Source organism: Atractosteus spatula, chromosome 24 (assembly GCF_055471065.1).
Source record: "Atractosteus spatula isolate fAtrSpa1 chromosome 24, fAtrSpa1.hap1, whole genome shotgun sequence".
Taxonomy (NCBI): domain Eukaryota; kingdom Metazoa; phylum Chordata; class Actinopteri; order Semionotiformes; family Lepisosteidae; genus Atractosteus; species Atractosteus spatula.
In genome coordinates, this window is record NC_142729.1 from 3,891,960 (window position 1) to 3,911,158 (window position 19,199).

Genomic DNA, 19,199 nt, shown 5'->3' on the forward strand with positions numbered 1-19,199 from the left:
TAAAGCTGAAATCCAGCATATAAAATAATTCCAAAACTGTTTTACTACTTTTATAACAAATATTTTTTCACACACACAAAACACGTAATCATCCGGAGAAACATAAAAAGAGGAAATCAAAGACATGTTATCATAGTAAGGTATTGTAATTGCAAGAGTGAAATGAATAAGGAAAGTGCTGCATCTTCCCTAGTTTAAGACTTAAAATGAGGTTAAACTAATCTCAATCATCCTATTAATTGTCAATTCTATTTTTTCCTTTTTATTTGATTTGGAAGATAACTTTTAAGCCTTTTCAAACCATGTAACATATGTACTGGACTGTAAACCTAATATTAAAATACTGTTTTCAAGATGTCTGGTTTAACTTTGAGACAAAAACTTCCCAGGCGTTGCTTAGGAAATATAAAGAATTTACTTAATGTATACACCATTTGTGTGAGAGTATGCTCATTGTTTTCTGAAAACTTTGAGTCATTATTATTCTCATGGTTTAAAACAAGGCATGCTGTTGAAAAGAAAAAAACCTAATTTATGCATTGATGGCATATGAAAATATGTTTAATAATATGTTGTTTGGATATGAGCAGCATGTGTTTACTGTTTAGACATCATACAGTGTATAAAATAAAATAAACCTTTGTAGATCGTTCCTGACACATCTGTGTGTTTTAATGTTTACCATCCCAAATCTTAATAAATAACAATAAACAATTTATTGTTTTGTATTATATAATTATTGTTAGTCTGGTTTGTTATTGTGTGTGTTATCTCCAGTGTAATCCTTAATCTCTAATGCGCTTTATCTTTGCCAATTTACTCTATAGAAATTAGTGGACATGGACCTGGCAGATGATAATGCCCCTTCTCATCTGGTTTGTAAACTGACAAAAAAGATGTTTGTGGATCCGGTGAAAACCCCATATGGAAATATTTACGAGCGCAGAGCCATCGAGAAACATTTGAAACAGTATGTACTGTACCTGTAAAAAAGTCTTCCTAAAGTTTTGCAATGTCAGTTCTGAAACTATCAAAAAAAAAACAAAACAACAACAACTTGTTGTGAGTAATGCAGTTTTATTAACTGGCAATTTTCTCTTCATTGAAACAAAGCTGGAAAACCACATTGTTGCTGGATGGCATTTTCTCCAACACTTTTAATGTTTTAAGAACAACACAAAGCAAATACAATTTATGTTAATGCTGTTTGTTACATGAATTTGTTTTGTTTTACATTATTTCAGACTTCATAATGATGCTCAAAGCAAATAATTAAGAATTCCACAGCACAAATTAGAAAATTAGGAAGAATCAATTGAACTTATAAGTATCCTTTTTTCCATTAACAAATTATCTGTTTAGATTTAGCCCTTTGAAATGCATTTAATTTTGTTCATCTTAACTTTGAATTGCAAAAATGCAAAGTTCAAAAGAACAAATGTTATATTCTTGCATCTTTTTGAACAGAATACTTCATTCTAAGAAGGGTGTAATGTAGCAATGGGGTGTATGCACAAACATCTGCATTGTTTGTGTTGCTCTAGAAGCCACATTTACTGTATGTAATTAGCTTTTTTCACAAAACAATTATTTTTTTTCACACATAAAGGCATATACAATATAGATGCATACAAATTATTACACAGACAAATAAACATACTTAACAAAATCATTTGCAATGAAAAGTGTAATACCACTGTATTAACTTTTTTCATTGTTATATTTTATTCTTAATCTATTAATTCATTCTTAATTAAAGATAGTGATCAATACTGAATTTTACTCCTTTTAGATTTAGGTGCCAGCATCTAATATAGAGCTTCTTTTTATATATTTTATATATTTGATTTTCTTTTGGATTATATTCTGTTATCAAATATGTATTGATACAAATTAGTATCATAACAAGTGCATTTACAGATAACAATTAAGAGGAAACCACATACATTTCCATTAAAGTTGACAAGACTTTCTTTCTTTTTTTTTCTGGGTCCTGGCTAATTCTGTTGACCTGACTAGGTAAGTATTTTAAACCTGTATTACAGAGAATAAAAACATTCTTTTTCTTTTTACTGATTGCAAACAATATGTATAATCTCTCATCTTTTAGTTAGTTGTAAGTTCAAGGTTCTCTCTTTTTTACTTATTTCATTTACTATTGTGTTTGTCTGGTCAAATCACTGTGAATTTTAATTTATTCTTAAAGCGTGTATCATTATATTTTCTGATAATCACTCAACAAGACCTAATATCTAATTAGTCTGATGTCTTTCCGTTTGATCTCATTTTCTTCTTTCTTTGCCTGGTGTTGTACCATATATGAACAGTAATTATCCGCAAGCAAAGTTTAATTTTGCAGCTCTCTTTTCTTTCCTGTCCTTTTCAGTCACAAGGAAAGATTGAAAATATATAACAGCCTCAAACACATCTACTGCCTAGGTGTTGCTTTTTCTTATGAAATAATCTTAAAATACTATATTGCTTTGACAAGTGATAACTGAGTAACACTAAAAGGAAAACAGATTCACTTATTGCTTCTGGCAAGCCTTTATAAAGAATATTAATTTATTAATTCAAATTAAGTCATGATAATTTCATGCCTCCAACTTAATCTATCAATTATCTAGTCATATTAAGGGATAAGAAATGATTATACAATTTTAATCCCATATTTAAAACTGCATGTTCATTTCTAATGATCAACTCATGTGGTTTCCAATGGATTCTAGACTTTGCTGGATACAAATGACATTAGCAGGAGAAAAAATGACCTTGTCATTACCTCTGTCATGCTCCAAAATACCAAGATAAGTCAGGCGAGTTTTGAATAAGCTGTGATGAAAAAAGAAGATAATAAAAAGAAAGAAACTAAAAACAATCCAAATAACACCACCTTATCTGTGAACCATGGTTGAGGTCATAGTCTTGGCATGGGTGGCATGGCTTTCTTTGAAACTCTTTTTCTTTGATGATGTTACTAAAAATGACAGAAGCAGAATGAAGTTAACAGAAACATTTTGTATTCTTATGTAAAATAAAATTAATAATGTAGCTGAGTGGAAATTATTAAGCAAAGACAGGGCAAGTAAAAGAGGACATGTACCTTTAAATTGTATATTTAAAGATAATTGAAGTGTGGAGGGAATTTTAGCTAAAGGTAGACTAAACTCTAGTAAAGATTTCACACATCAGCAGGAAAAAATAAGATCTGTGTGGATTTATGGGTTTTTGTTGGGACAGTCCCCTATTCAACACCATGTCCTAGGCTGTCTTGAAATTTTTTGAACAGATGTAATGCACAAAAATTGAAAAACTTTTTGAGAATTAACAAATCCTGGTGACTAGTCAGTTTGGGAAATATGGTCACTCAACTAAATTTATATTGACCTGAAGAAAACCTCATATTTTACGGTGCCAAATTTGCCATATCTAAAGATGATGTGAAACAATTAAAAATATTAGTTTAAAGTTTCCTTTTAGCATCTTGTAGAACACAATACATTGCAGTTGCACTGTCTGTTCTGTTCATATTGAGGGAAAAACAAACATTTCTCAAGACATCATTATCAGATCAAAATAAGAAGTTCATCTATTTTCTACAGCTCATTCTCCAATTCAGTTTTACAGAAGAGCTAGAGCTTAATCCAGCAAACATGGACATAAAATGGGATACACCCTGGATGGGATTCCAGTCCATCAAAGAGCACAGACAGATACGCATACACATACAAACTTACTGGTATGGTTTTGGACTGTGGGAGAAAAACTCTGAGCAAACATGGAGAGGACATACACGTTCCATACTGGTAGCACTCCAGGAATCAAATCCATTGTGCCCCCATGCTGCCCTTAAATTAGCTTTTAATTTTGTAATGCAAATTTATCAGAGTGGAAGATAGGATTTCAGGCATTTGAGAAATTGTGAGCACAGCTCTGGGGAAAAAGTAATAACATTGGAGACTTTCTTCTAAGCTTTTTTTCTCTCTGTTTTACTTCAGTTTTTTTTTCTTCCTGTTCTCCCCTCTATTCTTTTATTTGCTGCTTTATATTGTGTATCTGTCTGTGAAACATCTACTGATTTACAATGAAGTTGATTAACTGAAGCAAATCACCAGTGAAATTTCTAAGACAACGTTAACAGTTTAGATTCCAAATGGATAAAAAAATGCTTACTTACTGTATGTAACTGAATGCTTCTGCAAAATACCGGATGTACTATTAGGTTCATAATTAAGTAGTTGTTTTACACAAGTATATTTTGTTTGCTTAAACAAAGCAAAATGGCAATTTATCAAATATTTTAGTCAAACAAGTAACAACGTGAATGATTTTCTCCTAAAACTTGCAGGAGAAATGTTGACCCTTCAAACAATAAACCCCTCTATCAAGCTGAGCTCAAGCAAAGCCTTGAAATGAAAAGAATGGTGGAACAATACAGAAGAAATCAGATTAAAGAAACTGCACTGTAACACAAATCTGGAGTTTAATCTGTTCTATTTTCTCATCATTAAATTTTCTAATCTCAAAACTATTTTTGATTTTAATACAGATCTGAATTTGAGAGTAAGAAGAGCGTTAATGTATAAACCTTTAGTTAAACCACTAAAGATAAGCTTATCTGCAGTGGAAATTTGACATAGTAAATGAATGACATTCTGATGAGATATGAATTTAATTTTATTTTGAAAGAGCTTTATTGGTATAAGCTGTGTAAACCTATTGTTAGCTTTTTTTACTACTATATATATTTTACTTTACAAAATTTTACTCATATTATCATATATTGTATGTATTACTTTGATGCATTAACTGGTTTTGAGTGATTGTTTTTATATGAAAGCTCAATAGTAATTGATTAAACAAAAAAACGCATTTGTACCAAATAGTAAATCTTGTTAGAAGATTTATATATTCTAATCAAAACATGTATATGCATATGGTTTGGTAAATATTAATATTATTTACAGGTTTTTATATTACAGGGCTCTTTGAACAGTCTTTATTTTCACTGTAATCTCCAAATTTTCTTGTCATAAAATTTAGTAAGCATCACGACTGATACCTAAATTAGAACACAAACAATCCTATTGTAGGAAGGAATTGGAAAAAACACATTAAGCTCTCTGTTCTATGGAAATTTCTTTGACTGCTGACATTGATTACCTAAGGAACCCCAGTAAAACTAGTTCAGGAAGAATATATGATACAGCTTTGAGAAATAAATATTTACTTTGAGACCATGGTAGAAAAAAAATGTTTTTGAATGTAGATGTTTGTTTTCGTGGTTTCCTTTGGAGATCTTCAGGGATCAATTCAATGGTCATTAACCTTCAGGACATGATGGAAGGGTGTGGTTTCTCATCTGCCCTGAGCATCAAGCTAAGTGTACTCAGTATACAGCCACCGCAACCTTCATCCAGAATGTATAATTTTGATAATGGTCAAATGTACTGTTTTAATCAAAAGTTGGATAACTTAATACTTTTTCATAGATTTTACTTTAATCATAAAAATCTAAAACATGGAGTACATCTCAGTCAATCCATTTTCATTCTTTTTGTCCTGATGAAGGTGAAAGTAGGAGTATACAATGTAACCCTTAATATAATGTTCTTTATGAGATACCCAATGTAGCCTTATGAGAAAAATATATGGTAATAAGCTCAGTTAACACCAAATCAATTTTCTTAACTTTCTTTGAAATAAAAGTGCATGCAAACCAATGTTTTCTTTCTTATATTATTTATTCTTTCTTAGATAAAATTGCATCAACAAAAACATTGCTAAATTTGTAATGTGCAAATTCAACCAAATAAACGGGTTTTGTAGTCCTGGACCTGATCCTTGTTGCATATCTTTTTATTGCTAAACTCTTGTTAAAACCACATACTGTATGTGAAATTAATAAACCTGACAAAAAAAACAATATAAAATCACCTTTTGGGTCTTTTGACCCAATTCTAAATTAGACTTCATGTGCTGATATTTATAGCCTTTATAGTGAGGTATGTTTTGACCCTGATATACTTCATGCTAACAGAATAGAATTTCAAAAGAAATGTTCTGATTTGGTACATCCAGACAACCTCCCCTATAAGCCCCACATTAAAATTAATTAAACTATACTTCACAAGGAATAAGGTTAACCTTTTTGACTAATTCAAAAAAGATCACAGAATTCTTGGCTTAACCAGTCAATTGCTAGGAAATTTAATTTCAGTCCATGACCACGTGCTCATATTATTCTTCTGAATGCCCGCTGCTAGGAATTTAAATCCCCTTTCCTCCATGTGGAAGATACTTATGAATTCCATGCAGTGGGATTATGGTACCACATCAACATATTGAATATTTTATTTAGAGAACAGTATCAAAGCCTAACAGCTCATCTACAGCACAAGGGAAAGTATGACAAACAAATAATGCATACATGAGACAAAAGACACTTGGACACACGATATGTATATTCTGAGTCATTGCATGTGTGTCCCATCTCATAATATTGATCAGGCAATGATTATATAAGAAACTGCAGCTGGGTGCGTATACACTTTAAGTAAAAATATCAGAAAAGGTAACTTCCCTTGAGAGCACACTCAAGCACACCATGTAAGAGTATAATTATAAAAAATTTCCATTAATAAATAATTCTATCATATGGAGGAAAGCCAAATTGTCAAAATTTATTTGAGAATTTTTTTTTTGCTAGGGCCCTAACTGTAGTTCTGGCCCATCCCACCACCATGTTTGTAGTTTTACAGAGGTTTTTTGTTGTACTCTTTATGAGTTGAGTGCAGCATCTCCTTTTATAGGATATTACAGTCAGTTGACTAGTGCGTCTGAATGGTTAAGGAGTTGGGAGATTGAGAGCTAAAGGATTTCTTAGGCTCTTAAGGCTGACAGACATCACTCCTGATATCTTATGTTCTTATAAAAAAAGTTCAAGTTACAGAGGGGAGATTCAAAGATTGAAACTTTTTTTCTTAAAAAAAGAATTGTAAAAATAGCTTTGCTGGCAGTGATAAAAAATAAAGCTACACTTCTGGAAACAGGCTTTGAACTGTTTTAGCATTTGCTGAACCACTAAAAGGATTTAGTGAATTAGGAGATACAAACAAGCAGACACTCTTAGACATATAACTGTGTATACAGAAAGAAAGCTAAAATTCATAAAACACACACGAAGATGTGACAGGAGATTTTAAAAGATTTAAAAGTCTTTTCACTTTTTCATATAGTAAACCATTACACAAAAAATGAACTCCAGAATTCAACTATATTGATCCAAATAATGAGTTCATTAAATATGGCAACCACAAGATTAGAAAGGCATTCCTTGTTTTTGGAAATTACCTTTTTTCTCAAGCACTTCAATTTAAGGTCTGAAAGTGCAAGCATTTTCTTTTTTGCCAGCAGTCTTTTTCTTCTCTCTAGAACCCTTTTCCCTAAACTACACTTTTGCAGTCACCAGCTTCCTCTGCTGCCTCCAGTGAGACAGTTTTCTTTTTTCCCCCAGCTAGGAGAAAAGCTCTAATGTTTTTTTTGTTATCTCTTGCAGTCTGCAAGTCAGTTTCTACTCTCCCTTCATACTGCTTGTCAACAGCTACAGTAATTCACCTGCTTTAATCTATAACCTTTTTGTCTGATCACATTCACTCATTTGCTTAATTAATCCTCGTTCCACACAAGGTTCCCAGGCATTCTGAAACTCTTCACCTGGAGCCCTGATTCTCAGGGACCACAGTGTGACAGAGTTTCAGAGCCAAGAAACAGAACTCCAGGGGGGCTCAGAAACATGGCTTAAATTCTGTCTCACCATGAAAAAACACTCTTGCAGCTCTGTGTGATCACTTCATGGCTGGGTATCAGACAATGTCTAAGACCTATTGGCAGGCAGGGATCTCCCATCAACTCTCAGGGAAATTAAGTCCCTTGCTGTTTACCTAGAAACCTGTCTCTGTGAACCACAAGGAACAGCATTGGAGTATTCCCATCTTCTTATCCATGCTCCCCTTGCTCTGCTAAATCAACAGTCCATCCAGAACCCAGATCTCATCATGGAATCCATGTGGTAGGGGAAAACAAAACTTTTCACCAAGGAATGGATGTGACGCCTACTGTGTGAAGCCTACTGTGTGCCTACTGCAGTGAGGGTGCACACCTGATCAAGAATGCCCACACCTTTCAGGAAAAGTTCACGCTCAGTAGATGAAGCGGAGGGTGACAACACCTCATAAAAACTCTCAACATGGTTCCAGCCACTTTAGAAATGGAGATATACAAATATCAAGAGTAAGTATTTACAGATTCTGGTTTGACAGGAAAGTTAATCTAAATCACCACTGTTAGGTGTCTACAAGTGCCTGTAGTACACTGCTCACCCCTATGCCTACCCAGGGTCTAGATGGCACTCATTTAGGGTCTGATTAAATCCAGTTCAAGACTGCAAAAATTATTATGAATATGGGAAATGTCTTCATACAAAACAGGTTGAGTTTTTTTGGATAACATTGCCACAATGTCTCTTAATTCTTAGGTTCCCCTAGCTCAATTATCATGATCCCAGTTTCAACTGTTCCATAGGCCAGCTCACTGCCTGGGGCTCTGAGTTTCACGATTGCATCCAGAATTGGAAGTCTTCTCAGTTCTAGGAGGCCTATAGGCTGAATATACGGTCACCCAAAAAAATCACTATCTCCTTCCCTTGATTCCATTACTTCTAGAAAGGGACGGACTGGCAACCATCTTTTACAAAAAAAATATTTCCAGGCGGTATAAAATCTAATAAGAATCAGGAAATGGGACAAATGGAAGACTGCTTTTAACAAGCACGGTGGACAATACAAATATTTAGTGATTCTGTTTGGGATCTGTAATGCCCCAGCTGTCTTCCAGACATTGATTAAGGACTGTTACGATCCCTGCCTCCCGGCAACGGAAAAGGCAGAAGGCATAGCGTTACTTCATCAGTCTACCTATCAGTTTTCTTATTCACCACCACACCCCCATCTCATCCTGTACTTAAACACCTGTCTTTTCCTACCTCCTCGCTCAGTATTGGTTTTCCTTTCAAGCTTCCTAGTTGCGCTACTCCTTCTTCTGCTTCGTGTCATTCTTGGTTTTCGGATTACGGTTTTTCCCCCTTTGACGACGGTTTTTCGGATCACTGCTTGGCTTCGGTACTCACACTCTGTTTTGGTTCTCTGGCTTCCCCTGGACTCTCGGATTGCTCTATTGTCTACAGTTTCGGATCACGGTTTGGCTTCAGTAACTCGTTCCCTGTTTGGATCTCAGGCTTCCCCTGGACTCTCGGCTCGTTTCTTCGACTACGGCTTTCTTTGGATCACGGCTAGGCTTTATCAGCTCCTGCAAGTGGGTTATTCACTGGTTTTGGTTTCTCTTACCGAATCCATAACAAGAACACCTTCTAGACGACTATGTAGAAGCCGGTGTCACTGAGCTAGTTGCAGACTTATTTGAGCCATTTCAGTTTGGCTTCCACTCAAATCATAGCAGCAAGACTATTCTTGTCAGTCTTATTACTTCTGGGGGTATAAGTATCCTTTTGCTCTTTGATCTTAGTGCTGCTTTTTATCCAGTAAATCATTCAGTGTTGCTCAGTTGCTTGCAGACATTCTTGTCTATGAATGGTACTGCCTTTACCTTTTTTTGCTCTCATCTGCCTGGCAGGCAGCATTTTGTCTCCCTTGGTCCTCATAAATCGCCCGTGGCTCCAGTCAAACATGGTGTGTGTCAGGATTCAGGCTTGGGCCCTTCACTTTTTATTATCTACAATAAAAGCCAAATTATATACAAACATGGTCTTCAGTTTCACTCTTATGCTGATGATACTCAGATTTATGTAAAAATCAGTTAAAATCTTCCCCCTCTGGCACTTATCTCTGGTTGGCATCAAATTTCCTGAAGCTAAATAGTGACAAAACAGAAATATTACCGGTAGGCAGCAAATCTCAGTTAAATAAACTTAAAGGTTTCACTGTAATGATGGATGGCTCACATCCATCTCACATCAGCCATAGTCAGGAATCTGGGAGTCACACTTGATCCTCTCCTATCTTTTGAGTCACATTTGAAAAATTTGATTAAGACATCTTTCTGTCACCTTAGAAATATTGCCCGCATTAGGCAATTTTGTTCGATGTCCAATGCTGAGTGCCTGATCCATGCATTTACAGATCCAGCCATTCAAAAATGTGCGAGGAAAGCTGGGAAAGCTTAACATCTTATGTGCAGGATTTGGGCTGTCACCAGAAAACGCTCGGTTTTGAATCCTGGTCAATGCTGAGGGAAAAGTTTTTGCTCAATTTAAATTGCATACCTTTTAGACTTTTAATAATTTCAAACTGTGTATTACAACCTATTAAACATTGAACTGATTAAAAAGCAGGTATATTTTATAAAAGCAAGATTGCTGAATTGGACAAAAGTACACAATCTTCCACCTTCTTCATACTGTAAATATCTTAATTATACATAAATATTTTATGCATCAAAGTCTTTAACTTGGTAACATACAGTGGTCTGTGGTTTTAACATGCTAGTTCTAACATTATAAAGCTTATATATTGTACTTCATAAAAAGTTATAATGTTTTATCATTTTCTAAGAATACTGTACATATTGTAGTAAGAACACCACTTGCTGTTATTGTTAAAAATAAACGTTGTACTGATTTAATATTACTTGATAGTAATATTAATATGAAGTCATGTAACTAAGCAGCTAAAATATCACAAGTGGACATTTTGGAAACATTTTGACATTTGTTTAAAAAAAATATTGTTTTGATAGTGGTAATGGGCAATGGACTGTCATGTAGCTCAATGCACCCAGGCGGTTCAAAGCCCGATCAGAGGATTACTTTCAGTTTTGTTTCATACATAGCCGAATATATAAAAATAGTCCACTATTATAGCAGTCACACATAGCTTGTATCTGGATGAATTATAAGTGATGGTTTTGTGATGAAGGGAAAAAGGGTTATTTTTATATTTGCCAGTAATCGGAGAACAGCTAATCAATATGTTGAAACTGAAGAATGAAGAGATAAGAGAGATGCCCGGGAATGCAGTCTATTGGCTTGAAGTAGGCCTTGTGCTCAAATATATATAAAGATGCTGCCTATCGTTGGTCAGTAAGATAAGGGGCATGTATTTGGTAAGCTGGCTATACGCCCAGAACATGAAAAGAACTAACTGCTAACTAGTCTGCAACTTAGATATAATTAATTGGCAGGTGTTGCTGTTTTATAATTTGTTTAGATTATATCATAGTAACTCTTTGTGTTTTAAGATAGATAGATAATACTTTATTAATCCCGCAGGGAAATTGATGTGTTACAGCAGTCCAGCCCAAGACAAGCAAAACAGACATCAGAATAGTTATAAAACAAAAGACAACAAAATAAATAAAAATAAATACATACATAGGTGTGTGCAAAATGTGCTGATCATAGTCACTGTAAAAACAATAAAATAAGTGCAAAATGTGCATAGGTTTATACATACTGATTGTCCAAAAAGTACAATGGAGTAAACATGCTGTCCATAGAGGAGTCTATTGCTAAAAGTCCTCCGCTGCCCAGTAACAGTCCCATGAAGCGGATGAGAGGTGTTGTTCATGATGGCTGTGAGCTTGGTCAGCATTCTCCTCTCAGCCACCACCTCCAGGGGGTCAAGGCTCAGCCCCTACACAGAGCCAGCCTTCTTGATGAGTTTATTGAGCCTATGTGCATCTTTTGTCATGATGCTGCTGCCCCAGCACACAACAGCGTAGAAGATGGCCACCTCCACCACTGATTCATAAAAAATGTGTAGCAGTGTTCCACACACACCAAAGGACCTGAGTCTCCTAAGAAAATAGAGTTGGCTCTGACCTTTCTTGTACAGGGTGTCAGTGTTACCAGACCACTCCAGCTTATCATCCAGGTGTACCCCTAAGTACTTGTAGGAATGTATGCCCTCTATGTCCTCACCCTGGATGGGAACAGGGTTCAGCGGAGACTTATTCCTTCGAAAGTCAAAGATCATTTCTTTGGTCTTGCTGGTGTTAAGCTGGAGATGGTTAAGATGACACCATTCCACAAAATTGGTAATCAAGCTCCTATATTCCTCCTCCCTCCCCTCTCTAATACACCCCACAATTGCAGAGTCATCTGAAAACCTGCAGATGACATGTCTCAGAGTTGTACCTGAAGTCAGAGGTGTAAAAGGTGAACAGGAATGGAGCAAGGACAGTCCCCTGTGGAGCCCCAGTACTGCTAACAACCTGTTCGGACACACAGCTCTGTAGCCGTACATACTGTGGCCTGCAGGTCAGATAGTCTATAATCCAGGACAGCAGGGGAGTGTCCACCTGCGCCGCCCTTAGCTTATCTCTCAGTAAAGGTGGATGGATGGTGTTAAACGCACTGGAGAAGTCAAAGAACATAACTCTCACAATGCTCCCTGTCTTCTCCAGGTGAGAGTTAGCTCTGTGTAGCAGATAGATGACTGCATCCTCCACTCCCAGGTGTGACCGGTAGGCGAACTGCAGGGGGTCCAGTGCTGTACTCACCAGGGTTCTGAGGTGGTCCAGTACAAGCCTTTCCAGAGTTTTCATTAGGTGTGATGTAAGTGCCACTGGTCTGTAGTCATTCAAGACTTTAGGGTGCCCCTTTTTGGGTACTGGCACCAGGCAAGATGTCTTCCAGAGCATTGGAACCTTTTCTAATCTCAGGCTGAGGTTGAAGATGTACTGTAGCACTGAACCCAGTTGGTCCGCACAGATCTTTAGCACCCTGGAGCTGACACCATCAGGACCTGCTGCCTTCCCTGCATGGAGTCTCCTCAACTCCCTTCTGACCTGGTCAGCTGTGATGGATAGGCTGAGGAGGGCAGGGGAAGATGGAGTAGGAGTAGGAGGGATCACATGATGGGGTGACTGAGGACATGAAGAGGGTGTCTGGGGTGAAGGCCTGTGAGGTGAATGGACAGTGGACCCTGTATCGAATCTGTTGAAGAAAAGATTCAGCTCATTGGCCCTCTCCAGGCCTCCCTCACTCTGTTGGCCGCCGGACAACTTGTATCCAGAGATCTTCCTCATGCCATTCCACACTTCTCTCACATTGCTCTCCCTCAGCCTGTCCACCATTTTCCTCCCATAAGCCACCTTGCTCTCCCTAACTCTCACCTTAAGCTCTTTCTGTGCTCGCTTCAGCTCCTCCTTGTCATATAAAGGACCATCTTCAGCTACTTATTTTTTAAGTCTGGTGGTTGCAAGCCAGACTTCCATATGCATATGAACAAAGAGACTTCTGCTTCACTGACACCTGAACTTTGTCATTTGTTTGACACTACAATTTGGCACTGAGAAAACAGGGTACTCCCAGCTGAGGGAACTCTGACAGAGAGGTGGAAAAGCTAGGCGGCTGCTTCTAAAAAGAGGTAAGGACTCCTCTTTTCTAAAAAGTCCCTTATCCTTGCTGTCAAGGGTTTTTCTGTAGCTGAAGCGAGTACAAAAGAAAAATGAGTTTATGGTGTATGTGGTGGGAGACGTCTGATAAGTGTGCCGGTTGTTTTCCAAGTTGAAATATACTGGACGTGTTTTCCCGGTTGAAAGGTACTGGACTTGTTTTCCCAGTTGTAAGATACTGGATGTAGTCTCCCAGTTGAAAGATACTGGCAGAGGATGGCTGGGTCAAGATAGAGGAATTGTTGAGAAGTAGCATTCCACCCGGTTAGTGTGGTAACCTGAGCTGTACATGTGGTGGAGCCAGGGAAGGTAACTTGGTAAGATTAAGCTAAAGGAAAAGAACTGTAATTAGCATAAAGGTTGCTGAACATGTGGGTGATTGCAGAGGATAGATAATGGTTTGGTGTGAAGAAAAATTAGTAGAGGTGTCTGACTGGGTGTCAGAGAAAAAGAAATTAGATGAATGTAAAATGAAACTTAAAAAGAAATACGGACTGTCAGACGGAATATGGTTTGAACAGGAATGTAGAAAAGTGTATGAACAATGGTCTAAAAATAAGCAAACAGAGACAGGACTTATGTTAGGGAAACATTTGAGAATTCAAAAGTATATGATAGAGAAAACGGAATGGGATAAGACACTAAAATCCCTGATGGAAAAGTTGAAAGCTTTGGCAGAACAAAATGAAGTAATATATATTAAAAAAGAAAAAGCAAAAGAAGAAATAGAACGCCTCAAGAACGAATTAGGGAAATGTAGCAATGTGAAATTATATCCAGATCTGAGACCTTTAAAAGGCAAAAATGAGGACTGGGACAGATATCCCGACTTGCCGTATCCAGAAGGAGGGTCGGATTGGGAAGACACTTCATATGATAGAGATAGAGATGGGTCCTGGCAACCCCCAGGTCATAACGTTTTTACAGGGAAAAGACAAGAGTCTCCAAGCCCAGTTAGGGGTATAAGCAGGGCTGAGAGATCAAGTAGTGAAAGATCAGAAGAAAAAGACGGGTACAAATCCAAGCCTGAGGATATAGACCGATGGGCTAAAGAGGTACCACACCCTAAGTCAGGCATGCAGCAAACCTGGAGTGCACTTCAAGAATTAAAGGATACATATGGGTTTAGACCTATAGAAGTGGCAATGATTTTGAGAAGAGTTGGTGAAAGAAAGGCAGGACAGTTAAAACAGGTGTGTGAAAGAAAGAACCTGGGAGAAGGGTGGGAATTAGTGCGGAGATATTTGAAAGAACATTACCCACCAAAAACTGATTGGAAAAAAGTAACAGCATGTCAGCAGAAGGAAAGTGAAGATGTTTCAGATTTTACAGAAAGGTTTGTAACTCTATGGATAGAATACTTGGGGTTAGCAGATGAAAAGGAAGTGAATGAAGATACTTCCACAGTAATAAAACAAATTTACTTGAGTAGGTTAAAACCTCATGTTGCCAAGCATGTGCAGTTACGTTTTCCTGACATTATGGAGAGTGGAGACAGATTTGATTTAATAACTCGCGAAGCTAGGAAGATAGAGCGGAGCATGTATGCTAAAGTGCAAGTGCTGCAAATGGGAGATTCAGAAACTCCCAAAGAGGAGAAAAAGGAACAGCCAGTGTGTCGCTATTGTAAGAGACCGGGCCATTTTTATAAAGCCTGTAGACAATTGTTAAAAGCAAAAAGACAGAGTGACAGAGGGGGAAGGGATCCCCCTCATAACCCTACTGATAGAGGGCCAGAAGGGGCTGATATCTCAATTATAGAACAGAAGCTGAAACGAGAGCTTTGCGTGAAATAATAGATTTAATCTGGTAAGCCCCTTTGTAGCCTTCCTAAATTTATCTCAGGATTTAAATACAAGTGAAATAACCTTACAGTGTGCAGTAACTGGGGGACACAGGGGCACAGCTGTCCTGTTTTTAGACTAAAACAGCATAAAGATGTGATATAAAGTTTTCTAACGGGTAACAGGAGGCTACAGGAGTAGGGGGGCAAGGGTTGTGTTTAAAGCAAATACAAGCTGTCACAGTATGCTAGGGAAAAGATGTACAGTTTCAACTACTGATGTGGGTGTTGGACACCCCAGACCTATTGGGCTTGGATGTCCTGCAGTATTTATAAGGAATTTGTGTATGAAATAACATTTATGTAAACTACCTCAATAGAGCTATGTGATATTGTGATTGTTTTACCTAATGAGGGAATCCATAAGGCCAGGCTACTCCAAGTATTAGATCTTTGGACGGAAAATGGGTATAAAACCAACTACATGACAAAGCCAGGGTGAATTCCTTCTCAGAACGAGCTTCCCTGGTGACGAACTGGCTAAAGGGAGGTAGTGCAGTCTAAAGACAAAATTGCCTTGACCGCTGCAGCAGAAACCGTTTTTAATGTTTTGAAACAAGCAAGCTTTCTTGCAGGGACAGGCCCTGGACTGGATTCCCTCAGACGGATCATCTGTATGTAATCTGTTTGTAAGTGAAAGAAATGGGTTGTGAGCTGCTGTGCTGGTGCAGGAGCATGGAGGTAGGCATCGTCTGGTGGGTTACTATTCTGGACCACTCGATGCGGTGGCCAAGGGGCCGTGTTTATGTGTTGTGCAGGCTACCTGCCTGGCTGTATAAACTGTGAATAATCTGGTGTAAAACCAGCAGACCGAATGAAAAGATTTAATTGAAACTTGTAAATATGTTAATTGGAAAATTGTAGTGATTTATATAGACTCTATATATACATTTGGTGTATGCCACAATTTTGGATGGCGGTGGAGGAATAGGGATTTCCTCAACACGGCAGGGACTCAGTTAAGAATGCTGGGTTTGTCTCCGAACTGTTAGAAGCTTTGCAGCTACTGACTGAAGTAGCTGTGGTAAAGTGTAAATCACATAATAAATAAATGTTTCCAGTAACTCGAGGGAACAACTTTGCAGATGCAGCTGTCAGGTGAGCAGTACTTGTAGAACAGGAGTCTGAGACCTCTGTGAAATCTCTGTTGGTGAAAAGGGGACAGCTACAGAACATTCAGACTGAGGCCTCTAAAGCAGAGAAATGGACATGGTTAGAAAAGAATGTGGGGCTGCATGATGATTGGGTGTAGCGCTGCTAGCACACTGGATACCCTGCATGCCCTCACAGCCTAATGCCCTTTGTAGCCCGACAAATGCACTGTCGGACACCCGGGTGTGAGTCAAATGGTGTGCCGATTACCCAAAACTGGGTGGGGACCAGGTTTGAAGCAGTAGCCACTTATGTGGTATCTTGATGTGATGCTTATCAAAGGAACTCAACTACTGTTCAGGTGCGGGTGCGACAGCTCAAAAGGCCTGCTCCTGAGGAACCTTTCATGCACTGGCAAATTGATAATTGTAAAGGGAAACCTGGGCTTTTATAATCTGTTTTCCCAGTGGGCACTGCCCTGCCGGTTGTATTATGATGAAGGGACACACTTCACAGGGAAAGTGTGTCAGGCTGTGGCTGCGTTGTTCGGGGTGAGATGGACTGAGATCACCCTCAGACTGCTGGAACAATGGAATGAAGGAACAGAACTCTGAAAGATCGACGAAACATCAGACTGAAGGAACACCACGGGTAGATGCTCTGCCTGCTGTCCTGTGTAGCCTGTGGGCTGGATCAAACAGAACTGTGTAATAGAGCCTGTTTGATATCATCACGGGCCAACCAACGAAACTTCCTGGAGGGCCAAATCTGGCTAATGGTTCATTTAATTTGCTATCTCATTCTCTATTGTAGTATTGTACGTTGTTAATTGAAGCAGTGCACAGGGCTGGTGAACAGGTGCTGGACACTTGGAGACCTCCAGTAGATGGAAGACATGACCTGATACCTGGCAGGTGGGTGTGGGTGAGGAAGATATACCCTGCCAGATGTTGCAACTCCGCTGGGGAGGGACCATATCAAGTGCAACTGACTACCGACTCTGCCATCTGAGTGACAGGATGAGATCGCTGGATCTATGCATCGCACTGCCACCAAGCCACTTCGCCAGAGACTGAGTGAACATTATTATGTTTTTACGGTTTCTGTGTTTGTTGAGCTTCCTGAGGGAGGCTGACAGTGTGCCTGTTAAGTGTAAGGAGTTTTACTTTGATAAACGGGGATATGGAATCAATACTTTATCAATCAGCCACAAATAATAATCAGAGCTCATGCTGGGTTTGTACTGCTATAAAAGATGCTCATGGGAGTAATCCCCTTTGATAGAGGTGATTATTTAGGTTTATTGGCATGGGTAAATAGTTCTGCTTTTAGTCTGAGTGTAACTTAAATGTATTAGAATGGAACGAACCATATGCTCCCTGCCATAATCACAGTTCTAGACCATCCTCTATCAAGGTGATAGACAGCTGTTTAGGTGAGAGAAGACTAAGCAGTGCTTGTATTCCAGACAATTCTGAGCACATTAATGACTTAGCACAGCACATTTATGATGAAGAACAATAAAAAATATATCATATTTATAATCCAGATGATTAGGGCATTGGTGCGTGGCTACAGTCTGTGCTAGGAACATGGTGAGGGTCTCTGGTTCAATACATATTTGTGGGTCTGGTATTATTCATAATGATCATGCTGCTGCTTCTGTGCTAATTGTATGCCCTGAAGGGATCACGAAGGTCAAGAATGATTTCCTGGGAAAGGTTTCTACATCTCTTATCTAGAGGTAGAACATAATTGGTAGAAGAATAATGTTCTAAGGGAGGACTGAAGAATGAAGAGATAAGAGAGATGCCTGGGAAGTGAGATCATGATATAATTTTCTTATTTTTGTATGTTTTTGCAAACTATGCAGTCTATTGGCTTGAAGTAGGCTTTGTGCTCAAGTATATATAAAGATGCTGCCTGTCCTTGGTCAGTAAGATAAGGGGCATGTATTTGGTAAGCTGGCTATACGCCCAGAACATGAAAAGAACTAACTGCTAACTAGTCTGCAACTTAGATACAATTAATTGGCAGGTGTTGCTGTTTTATCATTTGTTTAGAATATGTCATAGTAACTCTTTGTGTTTTAAGGTATAAAGGACTATCTTCAGCTACTTATTTTTTAAGTCAGGTGATTTCAAGCCGGACTTCCATATGCATATGAATAAAGAGACTTCTGCTTCACAGAAACCTGAACTTTGTCATTTGTTTGACACTACAAAACCATACCATGACAGTGAAGATGTGTTTCACCTTTAAGCAAGCCAGTGACTGTTTACTATGTTGTGACAATGTTGTGTGGCTCTGTGGAAATTATTCTGTAAACCTAAGTTTATAAAGCAGACACGTTGTGTATCGCCTCTTCTTATATTTGTAAAAATGTTCAAATTTAAATGCAACATGGAATATATCTCTATATCTATAAAATGTAGTGTCTGTTTGATTGTTTGTTTGTTCTTTATGCACGCTCTTATTTTCCATCCTACAGACCTGAAATTTTGCACACAAGTACATCTTACCCTAGGTTAGGTTTTTAACATAAAACCTTTAACCTTCAAGGCCAATAAAAGCCGAAAAGGCCATTTAATGTAAAACTCAGCATCTTTCGTATCAAACTGAGGGGTATCCCCGTCCCCGATCATTTTTCGATAAACGGGGTTAAAAATGCAAGTGCAGCAGTAAATATTCGATGTTCCAAACACACTGAGCATGTGGTAAATTTATGTTTCATTCACAACATTCGTTTTTTGATTGTGATGTCATGTGGTGGCGGGTTATTCTTTATCTC

The 19,199-nt window shown here is 38.0% G+C and overlaps 1 protein-coding gene across 1 annotated transcript in view; it reads left to right on the forward strand.

Annotated features, from left to right (window-relative positions):
- Window positions 1-5,838, forward strand: part of LOC148815789 (uncharacterized) — a 144,204-nt gene extending 138,366 nt beyond the window's left edge. The window contains exons 24-25 of the mRNA XM_088904884.1: window positions 828-970; window positions 4,349-5,838. Coding sequence (XP_088761010.1) covers window positions 828-970; window positions 4,349-4,469 — 264 coding nt within the window. The 3' untranslated portion in view covers window positions 4,470-5,838. The remainder of the gene's footprint in view (window positions 1-827; window positions 971-4,348) is intronic.
- Window positions 5,839-19,199: the final 13,361 nt, after the last annotated feature.